At 37.9% G+C, this 21,898-nt stretch overlaps 1 protein-coding gene across 3 annotated transcripts; it reads right to left on the bottom strand.

Annotated features, from left to right (window-relative positions):
• Nucleotides 1-13,180: 13,180 nt before the first annotated feature.
• LOC113332757 lies at nucleotides 13,181-21,605 on the bottom strand. 3 transcript variants are annotated; one of them, XM_026579275.1, is made up of 5 exons: nucleotides 21,447-21,605; nucleotides 21,025-21,335; nucleotides 20,380-20,440; nucleotides 14,491-14,561; nucleotides 13,181-13,723 (listed from the first exon to the last, which is right to left on the bottom strand). In XM_026579275.1, exons 2-5 carry the CDS (start codon nucleotides 21,333-21,335, stop codon nucleotides 13,681-13,683), a joined length of 486 nt encoding a protein of 161 aa, XP_026435060.1. In that variant the 5' UTR covers nucleotides 21,447-21,605; the 3' UTR covers nucleotides 13,181-13,680. The 3 variants fall into 3 exon arrangements, with proteins under 3 accessions (XP_026435060.1, XP_026435058.1, XP_026435059.1); XM_026579273.1 differs by having other exon boundaries at nucleotides 21,427-21,605; XM_026579274.1 differs by having other exon boundaries at nucleotides 21,421-21,605.
• Nucleotides 21,606-21,898: the final 293 nt, after the last annotated feature.

Genomic DNA, 21,898 nt, shown 5'->3' on the forward strand with positions numbered 1-21,898 from the left:
TGGCTGGCGTTGAGGATCCGTTGTTGAATAGTTATAAAATCTGAAATGACTTTTTGGATTATCTGGTACCGATCATGAATTTGTTGAAGACTTCTTCCCTTCGAATTCCCATACTCTCGTCTATATTGGTTATATATCTTCGCCCAAAAGGTTTCTGGCTCTGGCATTACAGAAGATTGATCTACTACTCGAGATTCTTTGTACCATGTTTTGGTGATTGCCAAATCTTCAATTGAATCAAATGATCCCATTGTTCTGTTCGTGTAAAGAGTTATGAGAGGTAGTGAAAAATATGAGAAGTTTTGGAAAGTTTATTAAAACGGGGGTGTTTGTTTTTTGGAGATAGTTAACACAATTTATAATATCTTTTATAAACTAGCCGTTGCCACTTTGTCGTTCGAAAAAAGTCGTTACAAAAGTACATTAAAATTATTCAATAAAAACATAGGGAATTGTTGTATCAATCCCGATTGCACTTAGCCCGAAGGACCGCCGACATTCATTTCCGGATTGTAACAATCCCAGTTACCAAGGTTAGATTTAAAGATCAAGTAACACTCAAAACATGTAAATTCTGTACGATTTTCTAGTTGGTACACAAATTTAGCCATTTCCTCCTGCGGAAAACAAACATAAAAGAATAGGTTAGTGTGTATGAGTAAACAACATTTCAAATATCAAAAGCATTATAGTTTGACCTACGGTAATCGCAACTGTCATGTGTTGTGGGGGGTAACCATGAATCCTTTTTTGAATTTGGACGTACTTGCGAACCATTAGATCTATTTGAAGTTGGCGTTGTTGAACTTGTTGTCTTGTTCGGTTATTAATGTTTCCAAACGCTTGTACAAAGCCATCGAAAACCACCGTCCATTGTTCATAGGCGGAGAGGCATTGAGTATCTTCCCTTGGCAGATTACAAGCATTTACAAACGCTGTGGTGATTTCAATATCTTCTTCTAGTGTATACCCAACCATTACCATTATCTTCAAAAACAAAAAACAAAGAGAGAGACACTGAGGATACTAAGAAAATTATATCGGATTGTTTTTTGTTGTGGAAGATTATGACAATTTATAATAGGCATTGAAAGTAGCCGTTGGAATTTAGCCGTTGCAAATTAGCCGTTACTAAACATCCGTTGGTACCCCAAAATATAATTTAAATTATCGAAAATAGAAATACATAATTTTTACCGAAACTACATTATCGTTACTAAACTACAACACTGGAACTTAAATGCGTCCTTACTTAAAAACAAAAACAAGAATTAAACTAATCTATTACAAATTTAACGGATTAACTGAACTAAAATACGACCTTACTTAAAAGCAAAAAAATAATTAAGCTAAGCTATTAAAAATTGAACGGAATATCTTGTTCATTCTGCATATGCTTGGCCAATATGATATTCTGTTGAATTTCAAAGTACTTTCTTGCATTTGGAGTCATCTTTTCGAGATCCAACTTCATTATTTCCCTTTCTTCTTTCATTTGAGCAGCCTGAATTTGTTGTTGAGTTGTCTCTAACAACCTTTCCATAATTTGGTTTTGTTGGAGCTGACGAGCTGGGACAATCGTTCAGGATTCTTTTAGATAATCAACAAGTTTACTACCCGCGTCACTCATCTGAGAGTCTTGCGAGGGTGGTGTGGCGGATTTACTTTTCCCAACCAAGTTTTTATTAATTAGGGCTTTTCCCCCTGCTTTTGATATGCGTTTATCTCCGGTAAATCCACCAGACGATGTTCCAGGTATGGTGATTGGGGTCGTACTAGGGGTATATCCTGATGGAATAGGTATACCAGTAGGGTTATTATTTGTAAATTGATTCTCGACAAATTGGCTTGAAGGTGGGTTTTGGGAACTTGAGGGTGGAGAACTAAACATATTAGAGAAATTTTGATGAATTTGAGATGGAGGAGGATTACAATCTTCTTCCATATCTTCAGTTTCGCCGACGGACCCCATTGGAACATCTTTAAGCATGTTCCACTCAACATCTCGTTCAAAAGCTCCATTGTGTATGTCAGAATATAAACTTTTCGCAATTAACATCTACATAATTGTAAGCAAACCGTTAATAAGATACGTGTATGTTAATCTATTTAATAAGCACCATATACGAAAACTATAATAAACATATATAAATAACATACCCGGTTAATAGGGTCAATGCCCGGATTAGCCATTACGGCTCTTGCAACACAACGGGAGAAGTCATCCACTTCACCCTTGATTTTGCTAACCCGATTACGAACGCTTTTTAAAGTGCGGTCGTTCCGATTCCGCCACAAACTTCCACAAATTTATTAAATAGAAATTCCCAAAACACTTTCTTATCCGGATAATTGTGATAACCAATAACAACATACTGAGTAATCATGTGATGATCTTCCAAAGTAGTAAATCTCGTTATGTGTTTCCTTTTTGCCCTTTGAGTCTCCGACATTCATGAGCAAAACAAAAATTAACACTCTTACTTAAACAAAAATTAAATTAGAAAGATTTAAGAGAAGAAATCAATTGATGTAGGAAGAAGAAATTGATTTGGTGTGGTTTGAGTAGAGAATTAGAGTGGTTTGAGAAAGATCAGCCCCTCTACGATCCTATTTTCTCTAAACCATTAAAATCAATGGCGACGGAACAACTGAAGCTCACAGACATTGATGAGGAATATAGTTCTATGCATATACAGCAACCCGATGATGCTTTCTACATGGATACCGGTGCTACCTCGCATCTCACTGCTGATTTAGGTACTTTACATGACGTTACGAATTCTAGTACTGTACGATCTATCTTAGTTGGCAATGGAAATAACATTCCAGTTACTGCTAGTGGTACCAAGCTCATAAACCTCCCTTCTCGCACCCTACAATTCAAAAATACTCTTGTTGTTCCCGATATTATCAAAAATTTAGTTTCTGTTCGTAAGTTCACCACTGATAATCGTGTGTCTGTTGAGTTTGATCCATCTGGTTTTTCTGTGAAAGATCTGAGTTCGAGGAGGATTATCCTTCGGTGCAATAGTTCCGGGGAGCTCTACCCTATCACCAAATCTGCCGTTCCACCTACAAAATCGTCCCAGCCTTCTCTCATTTCCCTTGCTGCTTTTTCGCCAGATATTTGGCATAGCCGCCTTGGCCACCCTGGCAAGGCAATTTTAGATGTCTTACGCAAAAATAATTCTATTCATTGTAATAAGAATAATTCTTCTCAACTTTGTCATTCATGTCAAGTTAGTAAACATGTTCGATTTCCATTTTATGAATCTAATTCCATTACTTTTGCACCCTTTGATATCATACATAGCGATTTATGGACCATTCCATTACATATCGATACCGGTTTTCGATATTATCTTATATTTCTTGATGATTTTACCAACTATCTATGGGTCTACCCTTTGAAATTTAAGTCTCAAGTTTATAGCAAATTTTTGGAATTTCGTTCTTTCGTTCAAACTCAATTTGAACGACAAATAAAATGTTTTCAATGTGACATGGGTCGTGAATTTGACAACTCTTCCTTCCATACTTTTTCTCGTAATAATGGTCTTGTTTTTCGTTTCTCTTGCCCCCAAACTTCATCCCAAAATGGCAAGGCCGAACGTATGATACGTCGTATCAATGATATCACCCGTACCCTTATGTCTCACGCTTCCGTTCCTCCAAAATATTGGGTCTACTCTCTCCATATGGCTGTCTATCTACATAATATTCTACCCACCAAAGTCCTTAATTTTCACTCACCCGTGTCTATTCTTTATCAACGACAACCAACGTATGAACATCTACGTACTTTTGGTTGCCTTTGCTATCCAAATCTCTCGTCCACAACTCCTCACAAACTCTCCCCTCGTTCCACTAGGTGTGTCTTTCTTGGTTTTCCTCCCAACCACCGTGGATACCGCTGCCTTGATCTTGCCACAAACAAGATTATTATCTCTCGTCATGTAACTTTCAATGAGAATGTATTTCCCTTCACAAATATCACTACAAATACCTCTTATACTGTCGAGTCTCCCCAAAATCTCCTCCATTCTTCCTATAACCTCTCTTACCCATCTATACATCATGATCAACCTACTGACACCCAGGCTTCCACTATCCCACCCACTACTTCAGGACCTTATACCCCTCATCACCGTCGGTCCAACTTCCCATATGCTGCGTCTGTTCCACTTCCAACCTCCCAGCCTACGTCAGTTCCACTTCCTCCACCTGTACGTACGTCAGTTCTACCAGCTCCTGTGTCTGCACACCCACCTTCCCCTAATAGACCCATGTACCTACGTCAGTCCAATATCTTCTCTAAGTCAGTTTCTCTGCTTCCTCTCTACACTAATTCCACAGCTGCAGACTCCACCATCTCCTCTGCCCCTACTGCTACAGATCGTAACTCCACTACCGTCCCTACTACTGTCCTTCCCACTACAGACTCTCCATCCTCGCCACCTACTACTGTCCTTCCCACTACAACATCCCCCCCACTACAGATCCTTCTCGTCCTGTTACTCGAGCCTCCCGTGGTATTTACCGACCGATCCACCGACTCAATCTCCATGTTCAAACTTTACGGCATATCTCTCCAATTCCTCGCTCTCACTTGTATGCTCTTAGGGATATAAATTGGAATGCCGCCATGAAAGCTGAGTACAATGCTATGTTGAAAACTAATACGTGGGAACTTGTACCACGACCTCGTGATGATCATGTTATTCGTTCCATGTGGCTTTTTCGTCACAAATATAATGCTGATGGATCTTTGCAGCGACACAAGTCTCGTCTTGTTTCTAATGGCAAATCTCAGCAGGTTGGGGTTGATTGTTTTGAAACGTTTAGTCCGGTTGTCAAACCTGCTACTATTTGTACTATTCTTACTATTGCTACTTCGCGTTCTTGGCCAATCCATCATCTAGATGTTAAGAATGCTTTTCTCCATGGTGATTTGACCGAGATAGTTTATATGCATCAGCCTCCAAGATTTGTTGATCCTGATCACCCTGATTACGTATGTCGACTACGCAGATCGTTATATGGTCTCAAGCAGGCTCCTCGGGCGTGGTTTCAGAGATTTGCCAAGTTTATCACAGGTTGTGGTTTCCGTGGTAGTGTATGTGATCCCTCACTTTTATTTTATCAATCAGGATCAGAAATGGCATACTTACTTTTATATGTTGATGACATTATTTTGACTGCCTCTACTGATGCTCTCCTATGCCGCTTCATTGATTTGATGAAGAGAGAGTTTGCTATGTCTGACCTTGGACCACTACATCATTTTCTGGGCATCATTGTTACTCGTTCATCCTCAGGATTATTTTTGTCTCAGTCATTATATGCACAAGACATCATCGCGCGTGCCTCCATGACAAAATGTAATCCAGTGACTACTCCGGTCGACACAAATTCCAAGCTCAGTGCTACGTCTGGACCGACACTTTCGGATCCCACTCTATACATAATCCTAGTGGGTGCTCTTCAGTACCTCACTTTTACTCGGCCAAATATTTCATACGCAGTTCAGCAGGTGTGTCTATTTATGCATGATCCCCGTGAGCCTCACATGCATGCCCTCAAGCGAATCCTTCGCTATCTTCAGGGCACCATCAACCACAGACTATTTCTCTCGGTCTCCTCTATCTCTGGCTTAACAGCATACTCTGATGATGACTGGGCGGGTTGTCCTGATTATCGACGATCGACATCTGGTTTTTGTGTCTTTCTTGGTGACAATCTCATCTCCTGGTCCTCCAAGCGTCAAGGCACAGTCTCTCGATCCAGTGCTGAAGCTGAATACCGGGGAGTAGCAAATGCGGTTGATGAAACAACATGGCTTCACAATCTTCTTCTAGAGCTCCGACTACCTCTACGACGTGCTACTATTGTTTATTGTGACAATGTAAGTGCGATATATATGTCTGGAGATCCTGTTCAACATCAATGAACCAAACATGTGGAAATTGATATACATTTTGTTCGTGAACGAGTTCGTATTGGTGCCATTCAAGTATTACATGTTCCCTCTGAGAACCAATATGCTGACATCTTTACCAAGGGGCTTCCTCGACAGCTATTTGTTCGCTTTCGTTCTAGTCTTAGCGTTTGTTCCTCTCCCGCTCAGACTAAAGGGGTGTAATAGACTTTATATTATCCTCTTGCCTTATTTACCTTTAGGAGATTATCTCAATTTACTTGGGTTGTAAACACAAAAGATATTATATGGTTTTATATATATTCTATCCAAGAGGAACATTTCTCCTCAAGGAAATGATCATCAAATCCAAGAATCTCATTGACCCGTGAATACTCCTGACGAAGTTAATCAACATCACCAATATATTTTCCTCTTCCTCTTACGTTGATGACTTTAATGATTTTGTATTTTTGATAATGGAAATATGCCCACATTAGTTTCCCAGAAGATGCAGTTGTACTATCCAACATGAGTGCTTGTTAATCAATGCACTTGACTTAGCCACTAAATGCATCTGTGAAAGGCCTGAATGGCCTAAGGCGTACTATACGAAAGGTGTCGCACTCAATATACAAAAAATATGTATCTCCACTTTATCATCTTTATCTAATGAACAATATCCCTTTTCAACTTTTGGCTACTTCTTTTGTTACAGAGGTACGATGATGCAGCCGATGCCTTTCCTGAGGGTTTGACGCTCGATCCGGGAAACAAAGAGCTTAAGGATGCATACATGTAAAGTCTATACCCTCCCTTCCAACATAAAGATTCCTTGTATGAGATTTTCCAGCTTTACTGATCTTGTTTATTTCTTCATGCTAATATTGTTTTATATATTTACCAGGGAAGCTACTGAAGCCGGATTGAACTCTCTCCAAGTGTAGGGAGATAATGCTGAGTGTTGTTGAGATGAATGCATTTAATGGCGAGAAGATATTAACATGTGAACAAATCAGTCAACAACAAATGCATAAGAAATAATGAAAAAGTGTACTTGACATAGAACATCAATCAGTCAGTTGAGCAGAATAATGAAAATACAACATAAGAAATCCTACTTATCAAACGGGAATAATGTCCACATCGATGCAACTTACAAATTCGAAATACGACACGTATCAGGTCTAACTAAAATTACTCTACCAGGTATGTGAATCAGTAGCATATCTCCTCCCAGATAGTTGTATGTTCCACTTTCTCCCCAAGTTGCTCCATCATAAGGTACTGAACAGATACAACCATCGCTTCTTAAAAGTAAAAGTGATGCAGAACAAAGAAACTCAGCTCATTAATAAATTGAAACAGAAATAGGAGAGTCCCATAAACCATCAGTAGATCAATTCAAAATCCTATAATAGGTTTAATTAGATAAAGTATAATAATATCAATGACAATGTAGTGGAGTCCAAGCCATACGCGCAAACCTAATGAGAACAATCAGTTTGATTCTAGAATATAAAACCCTCTAAAATGTTGCCGCGAGATTGTTACAGGAACAATAACAAGAACCAAATTATTTAGTTCGCATAACAAAGCAAAACGAAAATAATCAAAATATACAAGTGCATTGTCAATCCCATATGAAACCCTACAATAGTTCTAGTATAGACAAAAACACGAATTAAATCGTGAAATAAAAAAAAAAACTAAGGAAATTACAACTATATTGATGTGCAGCTCACCTAGTATATTCGATCAAGTGGATAACTATTTAATGTAAAGCCTACAAGTGGTTTGCCCAATAAGTAAGATTTCATTATCAACTAATTGTATAATTGAACTATTAATGATAAATTATCAACTTGATGAAAAACGTCAGATACATTACCTTACCAACGACATCTTCATAGAGGATAACAGAGACTCTCTCATGTTAGTTATTGAAGACTAATTAATTATTTCCTAAAGTTAGTCGTGGTTATTTAGGGAAGGGGTTTCCTAAACCGGTTAGAATTCTTGGTGGCCAAGTTTGTAACCTATATAAATAGGTAGTTATGCCTTGAAGAATGTGTGTATTGTGTAGAAAACGATTAAGAGATCGGTGAGAGATTTCTTGTATAGCTTTTAGGTCTAAAGCTAGGATTTCGTTGTGAGAGCATATTGGTGAGGAACAAGAGACAAGGTTATCGTCTCGGGTAATTGTTGTGGTATAACCAAGGGTTTGATAGGATTCACACGACGTTGTAATCGTTTTTCTTCATAGTGAATTTGAGTTGGTGCGACTCAAAGTGGACGTAGACAATATATACAAGTTGTATGTATTGGTCGAACCACTATCAATCTTGTGTCTTGTGAGTTGATTTATCTTTATCGTATTATTATAGTTGTTTGTGCTTGGTTTACTTATTATTCATCATAATATCTCAAGATCCGTTATTCCATGGTTGTCAGTGATTCCCTAAGAAAATCCTGACAACTGGTATCAAAGCTCGGGTTAGAGCTTTAGGGTTTATCGTAGTACGATTGGAGTGGGAGTTATGGGTGATAATAACGAAAGTACGGTAGCTAGGGTTAAAGTTTTTAATGGGAAGAACTTTGCGTTTTGGAAGTCTCAGATGGAAGACTACCTATATGAGAAAGGCATTGCTGATCCTTTGGGTGGAGTTGCGAAAAAGGGAGCACGCAAAGACGATGAATGGACAACTCTTGATCGCAAGTGTATAGCCATGATATGTAGATGTCTAACGGAGGAAGTCTACAATAACGTACAAGAGGAAACTAGTACGAAGGATCTTATGGATAAACTTGAAAAGTTGTATCAAAAGTCATCAGCCTCTGGGAAGATTATGTTGTGTGAACAATTATTTAATCTGAAGATGCAAGAAGGCGAAGCGATTTCAACACATCTTGGGAAGTTTAAATCGATTATTTCTCAGCTTTCGAAAGTTAGTATCACTTTTTGATGATGACGTTCAAGCTTTACAGTTGTTTTCGTCATTACCAAAGAGTTGGGAGACTGCAAGCACAACCATTAGCAATTCTGCAGGGAGAGAGAAGTTGAAGCTTGATGATGTGCAACAAAGGTTAATTGTTGAAGAGGAGAGAAAAATAGAACAAGGTTATGTTTCTAGTTCTTCAAGCTCGACTTTAAGTATGCATGAAGAAGATAGAGGCAGGAGTTCAAATCGGAACAACAACAACAAATCTAGATGGAAGTCTAGAGGAAAGTCAAGGGGAAGATCTCAATCCCGGACTAGAGGTGTCGTTGAGTGTTGGGCGTGTAAGAAAGTAGGACACTTCAAGCGCGATTTTCCGGAAAACAAAGGTGCTAATAATGGTGGAAACAAAGGTAATCAAGAAGAGGTCAACGTAGTTGCAGCTGTGGAACCGGTGAAGGTCCTTGTTGATAACAAGAAGATGATTACGGAAGGTTTTCTACTACTCTCTGAGGACAAGCAAGATGAGTCTTGGATTATAGACTCGGAGCTTGTTTCCATGCAACGGGTGATAAGAGTATTATGATCTCTTATAAATAAGGATACTATGGCCAAGTATTCTTGGGTGACGGTGAAGCATGCAATATCATAGGTTTGGGTGATGTGATCTTGAAAGTCAATGGTTCGACACGGAAATTGAAGGATGTACGACACGTTCCAAATTTGAAGAAGAACTTGGTGTCTGTGGGCCAAGTTTGTGATGATGACTGTGAAGTTGTGTTAAAAAAACACAATTGGAAAGTAAAGAAAGGGTCTATGGTGTTAGATCGAGGAGTTAGAGTCGGTACTCTATACCGGACTTCATATGGAACTACTTTAGCAGTGGCTAGTAGTGGTGAAGACACTAACTTATGGCATAGAAGATTAGGGCACATGAGTGAGAAGAACATGAAGATTCTATGTTCGGGAGGATATCTACCTAAGGTGAAGTCTGTTGATATGAGTTTTTGTGAAGACTGTGTTATTGGAAAGCAAAAACGAGTTAGTTTCAGAAGAGGAGGAAGAGACTTGAGAAGTGCAAAACTTGATTTGGTTCACACGGATGTATGGGGACCAATTGATGTTGCATCTCACAGCGGGTTCCAGTATTATGTCACCTTTATTGATGATCACTCAAGGAAGGTGTGGCTTTACTTCATGAAGAATAAGTTCGAGGTGTATGAAGTGTTTAAGAAGTGGAAAGCTTTGGTTGAAACAGAAGCTGGTCTGAAGTTGAATTGTCTAAGGTCAGACAACGGTGGTGAGTATGACAAAACAGAATTCTTATAGTTATGTGCTACAAATGGAATTCGTTTGGAGTGGATAGTTCCAAGGACACCACAGGAGAATGGAGTAGCAGAACATATGAATTGGACGTTGAATGCACGTGCAAGGTGCATGAAGTTGCAGTCTGGTTTGCCCGAGACCTTCTGGGCACATGCAACAGAGACGGCTGCTTATCTAATTAACAGGACACCTAGTAGTCCATTAGATATGAAGATACCAGAGGAGGTTTGGACTGGAAAAAAGGTAAATCTTTCCTATTTGAAAGTTTTTGGTTGTGTTGGTTATGTTCATCTTAGTCCCGGTGAGAGGTCTAAGATAGGTGCTCAAGCAAAGAAGTGTATATTCCTTGGTTATGGAATTGACGCTTTTGGGTATAAACTTTGGGACTATGAGGGTCACAAAGTTATTAGAAATAGAGATGTCATTTTTAATGAGAATGAGCTGTACAAGGACAGGAATACAGTACAAGTTGAAAATGTCAGGTCAAGCAACGTCGATAAGGAGTTGTATATCGATATTGATGATGTTTCTGGAAGAAGTGTGGAACAAGAAGAGCATGATGTTGCTGATGGCAGAGAAGTACAAGTTGAAGAGACTTCTACTGCAGTGGGATTTATTCCTACAGTTTCACAAGAAGTACGAAGATCGTCAAGAACTCCTAAACCAAACCCAAGGTATGCTTTGAATTATCTATTACTTACGGATGGAGGCGAACCTGAAGATATTAAGGAAGCACTAGCGGTTGATGATTCAATCAAGTGGTAACTTGCTATGGAGGATGAGATAAATTCACTTGATGAGAATGGCACTTGGGTGTTAGAAAAATTACCAAGAGGTAAGAAGGCGTTGCATAACAAGTGGGTTTATCGGATGAAATCTGAAGCAAATGGAGAAATTCGCTACAAGGCGAGGTTGGTTGTGAAAGGTTTCCAGCAAAAACCCGGTGTTGATTACAACGAGATATTTTCTCCAGTTGTGAAGATGACTACTATTCGAGTAGTGTTAAGTCTAGTGGCTTCTGAAGATCTATACCTTGAACAGTTGGATGTAAAAACAACTTTTCTTCATGGTGACCTATATGAAGAAATTTACATGAAGAAGCCAGAAGGATTCATAGTAAAAGGCAAGTAAGAGATGGTGTGCAAGCTAAAGAAGAGTTTGTATGGTTTAAAACAAGCCCCGCGACAGTGGTACAAGAAGTTTGATAACTTCATGCATAGAAGTGGTTACTCACGGTGTAATGCAGATCATTGTTATTACTTCAAAAGGAATGATTCTGACTACATCATATTACTATTGTATGTGGATGATATGTTGGTTCTCGGAACATCTCTACAAGAAGTTGGGAATTTGAAGAAACAATTAGCAAGTGATTTTGATATGAAAGATCTTGGTGAAGCAAAGAAGATTCTTGGTATGAGGATCATAAGAGACAGAGCTAAGGGTGTACTTATGCTTAGTCAGGCTGAATATATTGAACGAGTGTTGAAAAGGTTCAATACGGAGAATGCTAAACCAGTTAGTTCTCCACTTGGAAGTCAAATTCTTCTTTCAAGTATACAGTAAACGAAGACAGATGAAGAAAAGGAGTACATGTCTAACGTACCATATTCTTCGGCTATTGGGAGTCTAATGTATGCTATGGTGTGCACGAGACCGGATATTTCACATGCAGTGGGAGTAGTGAGTAGATATGCAAGCAACCTAGGAAAACAACATTGGGAAGTTGTGAAGTGGATTCTCAGGTATTTGAGAGGTAACACAAACGTACCATTGTGCTATGGAAAAGGTGGTTCTATTTTGAGGGGTTATGTGGATGCAGACTTCGCAGGTGATGTAGATAAAATGCGAAGTACGACCGGTTATGTTTATACTATGGGGTCAGCTGCAGTGAGTTGGAACTCACGGTTACAGAAGTTGGTGACATTGTCTACTATGGAAGCGGAGTACGTAGCGGTGACGGAAGCGAACAAGAAGATTATTTGGTTAGAAGGATTATTAGCTGATTTGGGAAAGGAACAAGGAGATAGTGTTTTGTTTAGCGACAGTCAAAGTGCTATACATTTAGCCAAGAACTCAGCCTATCATGATAGGACAAAGCATATAGATATCCGTTATCATTTCATTCGGGATCTCTTAGAAGAAGGAGAGTTGAAGCTCGAGAAGATTCTTGGTTCGAAGAATCCGGCGGATATGTTTACCAAGGGAGTTACATCAGACAAGCTAAAGCTATGCAAGGCTTTAGTTGGTCTCTCAGAATGAGGATCTGGGAGGGGAGCCGCACTAACAAGGAAGATGTTTTAGCACCCTCAATCCAAAGTTGAAGAATGAAAGACAATCAATAAGTCTTCAAAGTGGGAGATTGTTAGTTATTGAAGACTAATTAATTATTTCCTAAAGTTAGCCGTGGTTATTTAGGGAAGGGGTTTCCTAAACCGGTTAGAATTCTTGGTGGCCAAGTTTGTAACCTATATAAATAGGTAGTTAGGCCTTGTAGAATGTGCGTATTATGTAGAAAACGATTAAGAGATCGGTGAGATATTTCTTGTATAGATTTTAGTTTTAAAGCTAGGATTTCGTTGTGAGAGCATATTGGTGAGGAACAAGAGACAAATTTATCGTCTCGGGTAATTGTTGCGGTGTAACCAAGGGTTTGCTGGGTATTCACACGACGTTGTAATCGTTTTTATTCATAGTGGATTTGAGTTGGTGCGGCTCAAAGTGGACGCAGACAATATATACAAGTTGTATGTATTGGTCGAACCATTATAAATCTTGTGTCTTGTGAGTTGATTTATCTTTCTCGTATTATTATAGTTGCTTGGGCTTGGTTTACTTATTATTCATCATAATATCTCAAGATCCGTTATTCCGCGGCTGTCAGTGATTCCCTAAGAAAATCCTGACATCTCATTCCTACAAATTTCTGAAAACTTCATATATTCCTTGTCTACACTGAGCTCAGAAAGAAACTCTGCAGCTTTATTACGTGGGCTTCTTACAGGTTGCATCGCTAAGTATTTCACAACACCACTAACGGAAAGTTGGTTGAGATAAGACAAGATAACTAAAGTGAGACGGTATATCTTCTCAATATCACCATATTCTGGAAAACATAGCGACTCCACGTCGCTTTTCTCCAAAGATACTTGAGAACCTCTGTAGTAAGGAGCCCAAATACTTGAGATAAAAGTGCAAATGTGGAGCGTAGGAACGTATAAGAAATTTTTTGACAAACGATACTTAGCAGCAATTTTGGCATCGAGTGCCACCCCATTTAACCAGGTGTAAAAGTCAGAAACACTGTCTTCATGAGAGAGCGATTGACAGCTAGCAACTATCGGATGCTTTCTGGAATCACGTAAGATAGCCCCATATCCTTCACCAATGGAACCATAGATATGAATTAATAAACGCACTTCTTCGGATTGTACCTTGGACCTAATTGCAACATCATCCTCAAGACCCCAAATCTTTCGTCCTCTCTCAATCCAATCATGTTGATATTACACCAACTTTGACGTATACTTTTACTTTCCTGATAAAGAAACAAAGTTATAATAAGCAGTGGTAAATTTGGCTATCTGATACACAAAATCGAGAATAAGAAAAATCAAGTATGCATCAAGATAGGAAACCACGAATAATATAACTTTGGATTGTTAGACTAATACAATCTCTGTTTATGTTGAGATTATTATATTAATTACTACAAGAAAATCTACATATTGTTGCACCATATATTGTCACATCTTTAATATAGGTGTTGCAAAAGTAAATTTCTAGTCACAGTACTTTTCCGGTGCAGCTAAAAGATAAAATTTAATGCTGCAAAATGAAATTTTTGCCACACGACTGTGGCTATAACATGAAAAGAGTGAGGCAAAAAAGTATAATCTCTTGCAGAAGCAATAAAAAGTGGGTGCTGCAATAGATTTCTTGCTATATAGGTTATCGTGGCATTAGTAGGGGTTTAGGACAAAACCATTGGGTGCTGCAATAGGTTAGGTTTCTTGTAGTGATCCGACATTGTCTGGGTTATCTAAGGTCCGGATGTTTATAATCCCCAGGACCACTATACTCATTGTCAATTGGTTTTCATTGCCAAATGTTATTGAGTTCAATTTTTCATGAATTATAAGGGTTGATACCATTCTTACTAAGGTGGATACCATTAAGTCAATACGCCGGAATGCTTCAGATCATTTTGTCTTATATGGAAGGGAATCCCTTATAAATCATGCAATTTTTAATCTATCAATTTTTTTTATCTAATGACACATTCTTTATCGCTTTAATTTTTACCTATCGTCCTCAAACCTGCCCGGAAATAGTTCGGAAGCTAGCTGTGTAGCTTTTTCTGAACCCTCTTCCATCTGCACACACATTATTAACCAAATCAAGAGACAGAATATATAACAAAACCTAAAACTGAAATCAAGAAAAGAAAGAAACAACAGGTTAGAAGAACCTAAACTCTAGACCTTAAACCCTATTGCGAAACTGGTGAAACAAGTCTTACCTTTCGGTTAGGATACTAGATCGGAACTAGGGATCCTAATACTAAAGATAAATAAATTGATAGTTTGAGTTAGCGATCAACTACTTATATTAAGGATCTGAATAACCTAAGGATTTGAATGAATTTTACCCTGTATAACAAACTATATATTTACAGTGAACAGTAATAAATTAATTCCAAAATTAACTAAGATTCCTAATTGGTGTCGGTACGAAGGTATCCCAACACCGATTTGTCATAAAAAAAACATCAAAAAATACCGAGTATATCTATAGAATAAAAAAACATTGCCTCTGTCTCGGAATAGATCCACCGTCCAAAGGAGGTAGGACAAATCCGTACGTCCAAACATGGTTAGGCTTGATTTCAGAGTTGAAAATTCGCTTACCCAACGTAATTCAAATTCTAAGAAAAGTCAAATTCTGATGGTTTTGGTATTTGTTTGTATTTTTTATTGATTAGGGTTTAGTTAGATTGGTTGATTATATTCTTCACATGTACACTTTGTAAATTTCATATTATGGGCTGGCCAATATAGTAGAGACACTCTTTTAGTGCCCTCGCCCATAGATCTGTTGGATATTGGCTTGATTTTTAGGAAACATCAGTGTGATTTCCTAAATCAGTTTTTACTGATTTTTCGAATGTGTTTAGACTTCTATCTAAACAAGGGTTTCCTATCTTAGCTAGTTTGGATTTCCTAAATTAAAGTAAAGATTGGTTTCCTATTTGAAGTATTGTAAGCCTATAAATAAAGGCATAACCTATAGGTTATAGACATCTCCTCACAAAGAAAAGAAGTAATCTCTTCATTAGAGAAATGTAGATCCTCTCATATCTCTAGGGATGAGAGAGTTGAAGGTGAGTTGAGAATGTGAAGAATAAGAAGAAGGGGTGTTGAGTGTCATGGTGCATTGTGTATTCTCTGATATATGAAGTAAGTGAATTTCTTCCCGTGGACGTAGGGCACATTGCCGAACCACGTAAATCTCTGTGTCTTGTGTCTTCTATGTGCATTAGCTTCCGTTGATTGTGTAGTTTTTCGTTTCTGATGCTAGATCATGTGAATCCTTGAGGAACGATATAAACCTCTCGGCACAAAAAACTGGTATCATAGCTTAAGTCTAGGTTATTGAAATCTAGGGTTTGCTCGTTTGAATTGGGTCAGAAACGGTATGTGAAGATATCAAAGAAGATGTCAAATTTGAAGAAGAACACAAACACAAGGTGACGTTTTTTGACTGAAATTTGTGGTAGAAGAATCGTGATAGTTCTAAAAACTTGTGGTGAAGATTGGTGACAGTTTTATAACTATGGTGCAAAGTGGTAACAGTTTCGTCAGAAAACGTGGGAGGATTTATGGAAGAAGACATACTTGGAGATTGAAGTAAAAGCCAAGAAGAAGATGCATAAATAGGCATGTTGTAGAATCAAGTTATGTCGATTTGAAATCAGAGTTACTTTGGAATTTAGAAAATCATTGTATAGCCTCATGTGAAAAATTTTGGGACAAGGTCGTTTGAATTACATCAAGGTGAAGAGGTGGATTTTTTTCTGATTTGAAAAGCACCGTTTGAAGTATCAATTACTCATAAACGAATGTATTTGAAGTGTTTCACATTCGTTGATTGTTGATTGATACACTTTGGAAGTTGAAGCTCTACATGAAAGAAGGATTTGACGTTGGTATACTTCTTGAGGATTAAACCCTATGTATTTTACATAGCTTCGGGTGAGTAATTCCATAACCTTATTAACTAGTTTGATAAAGGTGTTTGGTTGTTTTTTTTTCTTTACCTCGTTTGTTTGAGACTTTTGTGGACTATTTGGGAATACCTTGTTGGTTTTCCGTTTGAATGTGCTTGCTTTGCAAGCCAAGTTGCAAGGAAACAATAGAATCATGTTTGAAGTACAAGTTGAATGGTTTGTACGTTGGAAGAGGTAAAGATGCAAAAATTGAATTCGTAAAAGATCCTTAGAATTGTTCGAAGTACCAAGGGGAACAATTGTGAATGTTACCGGTTGTCATTAGTTTGATCATGTTGTCATTGACGTAGTTAAAGGAATTGAAGAAATTAAAACTCAAGTTTGCCTCAGTTGCATGGTGTAGCGAGGATTGCAGAAACCTATTAGTTGGATTCATGTGAGAATTATTGATCGTTAGAATATATTAGTGTTGCGAGGGAACTAGTGGAAGGTTGATAAATTCTAGGTAAAGAGTTTAATTTCATGAAGAAGTGCTTGAAGCTGGTAGCTATAATCATATTGCATTGTTAATGATCGATTGAGGACGCGGTAATAGATTTCCTATATGGAGATATTATGTGTGGTGGAGCTGTAGTTTCTTGTTATGTCTTGAAGAGAAGCGATTGAAGATGAAGTCGACATAATTTTTGGCATATACACCTTGGGTATATGATTGAAGAAGGGATTTTTTGAATGTGTTGAGTGAGTAACTTACCTGAAGAGTAAACGTACGAGGATTGAATTTCTGCAAGCTTTTGTTGTTTACACACATTGTAGGAGCAGAGTTTCTCATACCGTTGAACACCACAAATATGAGAATAAAGGTATTTACCTTTTGAAATCATCAAGTTGAAGAAGTGCAAGACCATGGTGAAAAAACAGATTGGTCATGTGGATATGTTACGTTTTTTTAGGCGAAAACTTGGATGCAAAGAACAAGGTATCATTGTGGCACTTCACAATTGTAAGGTACAATAGTACATGTGAAGAATATAGTTAAGCGAAGAAATCACAAACTATTTGAAGAATGCGGTATTAAATTGAATTGAATTGAATTGTTTTTTGTCATGAGAAAAAGCATTGGAAAACACGAAAGAAGTTTCAAGTTCAGACGTGAATGTTGGAACATGAAGATCTAATGTTGATGAAGAATATGTGGAGGATTCTCGAGTGTTTGAATGTTTGTGTATCATGTGCATTCTCTAGGGAATGATTTCTGACTTTTAGGAGTTGGAGTTTGAAGTTGAAAATGTTAAACATTCGTTTGAAGTGCTTAGGTGCAACTGGGGAAGTTTGAAGTTGTTTGGTGTGTACCGAAGTTTGAAGAAGAATCTGAAATTATTAGATCCATTTGACACTGTGGGGTTTAAAGTTGTTTAAACGGTGGAGTATTGAAGAAGTTTTCCAATGCGGTTGCAGCGATGAAAGGATTGAAGAATGAAAATCTGTATTGTTGAATATGGAAGTAGAAGCGTTAGATAGTGCGCAATCTAATACATTTGAAGACTAAATCATGCAGTTAAGGCATGAATTTGAAGAACGCAGAGTCATGCAGTTTAGGATTTTGCGAACATTGTGTGAAGGTGGAGAAAGAATCAAGCTTGGAGTTGAAGTAGAAAATTCTAGTTTTTTGAAGATATGAAAATATCATGAATATCACCACATATGGAATATTGGAATGTGTTCACACAGATGTTTGGGAACTTGCAAAGACTGCATCTTTGTAAGGTACGAATTATTTCATCTTTTGAAGAAAACTTCGTCGGTACGGGGGTACACCATACATTTGCATGTGATGAAATATTGAACTCCGCATTGAAAGACGAAGTGTTGGAATTTGAAGAAGTAGGATGGAGGAAGATCTCAAATTTGACAAGTGAAGTGGTGAGTTGAAGTCAAAGACTATATCTACAAGTTGAAGCAAATGTGCAAAGAATTGAATCTTGCAAGTTCGAAGAATATGTGCATGTGAGAATCTATGAAGTTGAAGACGCGTCAGGAATTCATAGATAACTGGAATTGTTGAGAAATCAGCAAAGTTACGAAAGAATTGGTGATGTTTAAGATTGACCATCTTGAACTAAATCAATCACTTACGTTTGCAGCATCTTTAGGTGCATTAGTATGTTGGTGTTTTTTCAAGACACAGTTGCAGCCCTAACATGGGATCGAATTTGTGAAGCACATGTGGAAGCACATTGCATCCTTAAAAGGAACTTGAAACACCATTTGGTGTGTTGGTGTCGGTTGACACATTTGAACCTTAGACAAGGATTTTGGAAATTGTACCAGTGCAACATCTTCGGATGAATGAAAAATTGAATCCCATTTGTGGGAGTGCAGCATCTTTAGGATGATTGAAGTATGAAGGCATCATTAGATGATTGGAGAATTGAAGCCCTATGAGGGATTGAAACATCTTCGGATGGGTGGCACCTACGGGTGAGTGAAGTGTTGAAGTCCTTTTATGGAAGTGAAACATCTTCGGATGGTTGGCACCTATGGGTGAGTGAAGTATTGAAGTCCTTTAGTGGAATTGAAGCATCTACGGATGATTGGCACCTATGGGTGATTGAAGGCAGTAGAATATGAAGGCGTGGAAGGTGAATGTCGAGATTTCATGCCAAGGTGGAGAAATCAGAGAATAGTGAAGTTGAAGTTGTCCTGGAAATCTTGCCAAGGTGGAGAATTGTTGGATATGGGCTTGATTTTAGGAAATCTTGCCTAGAAATCAGAGAATAGTGAAGTTCAGTGTGATTTCCTAAATCAGTTTTTACTGATTTTTCGAATGTGTTTAGACTTCTATCTAAACAAGGGTTTCCTATCTTAGATAGTTTGGATTTCCTAAATTAGAGTAAAGCATGGTTTCCTATTTGAAGTATTGTAAGCCTATAAATAAAGGCATAACCTTTAGGTTATAAGCATCTACATCATCTACATCAATATTGTCTAAACCCTTAGGTTATAGACATCTCCTCACAAAGAAAAGAAGTAATCTCTTCATTAGAAAGATGTAGATCCTCTCATAGCTCTAGGGCTGAGAGAGTTGAAGGTGAGTTGAGAATGTGAAGAAGAAGAAGGGGTGTCGAGTGTCATGTGCATTGTGTATTCTCTGATATATGAAGTAAGTGAATTTCTTCCCGTGGACGTAGGGCGGATTGTCGAACCACGTAAATCTTTGTGTCTTGTGTGTTCTATGTGCATTAGCTTCCGTTGATTGTGTAGTTTTTCGTTTCTGATGCTAGATCCTGTGAATCCTTGAGGAACGATATGAACCTCTCGGCACAACAAGATTACCTATAACCTACCTAAAGGTTATGTTTTTATTTATAGGCTTACAATAGGGCGATTACTTGGAAACCTACTTCAATTAGGAAGCCACACTTCACTTCAATTTAGGAAACCAAACTACCTAAGCATCGAGAACCCTGTTTAGATGAAATTCTAAAACTGGTGTCAAAACTGATTTACGAAATCAGTTTAGTTGTTTTCTAAAATCGAGCCAACATCTAACAATAAATGCATGTATTTAGCCAACACCTTCAAACGTAATGCGTGCTAAAACCACCATCTTATGTGGAAATACCATTCAGTCTCTTGCAAATACGATACATCAAGTGCTAAGTTGCAGTTTCTTATCTTTCCCCATCAGAACCCCTTTCTCTAGGAATTTAAAATTATAACTAGCCCTCGTACGGATGATAACAATTGCATGATAAACCTTTCAAAACTCCTTAGTTCTATCGCAACAACAAAATAGGTGCTGGGATGGTCATAAGCTAAATCTCCTGTTTGATCAACAAAATGGCAGGAACATCCTAGCTATTCACATATCTAGGAATGATGAAGTTTTGATTCATTGGACTGGGAATAGATCAGACGACAAAAAAAAGGTGTTTTTGTTAGAAGCAAAATTTAATAATTACCGTTGTTTTTGATCCACCCTCTCCATGTTTTACTTCTCTTTTTATGTCCACAGGTGCCTTCCTGTTAAAAACACAAGTGATGGTGAAGCATTTGTGATTTAGAATTACAAAGTAATGTGATTTAGAATTACAAAGTAATTAAAGTCATGGAAAACAGAAAAGCAATATGAGTTTGGTGACTGCAGCTTTTGAAACCATGAGAGAACTGTGGTAAGAGAACTGTTGTTTATGAGATAAAAGATAATTTTTGATGGGAATAAACCCAATGTGTACAGATTTAAGGGAAGAATTCTGGAAGCGGTGTCGGTTGAAAGGGGACACAAAATGAAGGGCCAGATTTGGAACTAGGTAATTTATTTGCAGGTTCTAAGTTTCTATAGCTTAGTACCATGAGGGTGAAATCTTGTAGGGTGAAAGAGTGGCAGTGTATGCTCCAGAGAGGAGGATATGTAGCATTCTTTTTGTGATAGAGCAGCATTCCTAAACCTGGATGTGCAAGTTTTGGAGTAATTGGTAGAACTTACTCATATTAGGTATTGGGGACAATTTCAGGTGGGTTAGGAGTAGCCAAAAATTATAGTTGTATCCTAAACTTGGCAAACCATGGAAAAATCCTATTAGTCACACGCTCCTTTGATGTCTTACCTTCTTCCTGGTCGATCATTTCTCTTCTTAGGAAGGAGTTCAAGTGCTTTGGCAACTTTCTCATGCATCTCCTCCATTCTTTTCGTGAATGGTGCTAATTTGTCTTGGAAAGGATGTTGCAGTTTAATTTTCTCAACGAGATCTCTATGATTGCTTAGATGCTCTCGAAGAGTATTTGATCTCATAATCAACGATTTGGGGTGGGAGAACCGATGTAGTTCACATAGTTTGGTTAGCTCCTTAGCTTCCTCAATCATTGCATCAGCTCTCTTGAATGCTCGCTTCCTAGCATCTTTAAAATCATCTTCCATCTGCACACATATAATTAACCAAATCAAGAGATAGATAAGAAAACAAAACCTAAAATTGAAATAAAAAAAAGAAGTAACAAATTACAGGAACCTAAATTCTAGGCCTTAAACCCTTTTGCGAAACCGGTGAAACGGAAGTCTTCCTATCTTCTGGAAAAGAGATGTAGAGATCCTCAATTATTTATAGCCATTTTAAAGCCTTCAAAATGATTTTGTTTCTGCGTGCAACGCCGAGGACGCCCAATCTGAGCATGCGGAAATATACATAAAAGCTTCTTGGTCTACCGAGTAAAGAATGAAAGCATAACCCATAGATAAGTTCTCCTTGTTAAAGGAGGTATCCGTAAAAATTATCCAATCTGAGGTGAAATTCTTCCATCTAAATATAGGAATTTTCTTTTTTTGACTAACTTTATGTAACTTCTCGTTATTGATCGGTTGGCTTGTATAAAATTCTTCATTTGTTGGATCAAAGTATATGGATCTGGGTTAGTTTTCCTAAAAATTACTTCACATCTGTATTTCCACAGGAACCAAGTGACTGTTGCAATTTGATCACAAAT

This window comes from Papaver somniferum, unplaced genomic scaffold (genome assembly GCF_003573695.1).
Source record: "Papaver somniferum cultivar HN1 unplaced genomic scaffold, ASM357369v1 unplaced-scaffold_132, whole genome shotgun sequence".
Taxonomy (NCBI): Eukaryota; Viridiplantae; Streptophyta; class Magnoliopsida; order Ranunculales; family Papaveraceae; genus Papaver; species Papaver somniferum.

Bases quoted from the DNA above. Each gene is read 5' to 3' on its own strand.
- LOC113332757 (XM_026579275.1), bottom strand. From the start codon at position 21,335: ATGGAAGATGATTTTAAAGATGCTAGGAAGCGAGCATTCAAGAGAGCT. The intron at 14,562-20,379 runs GTAATTATTAAA...ATGTGTGTGCAG, and splicing joins AGGGTGGATCAAAAACAACG to ATGGAAGAGGGTTCAGAAAA. The intron at 13,724-14,490 runs GTAAAAATTAAA...TTTCTTTATCAG, and splicing joins GGCAGGTTTGAGGACGATAG to GAAAGTAAAAGTATACGTCA.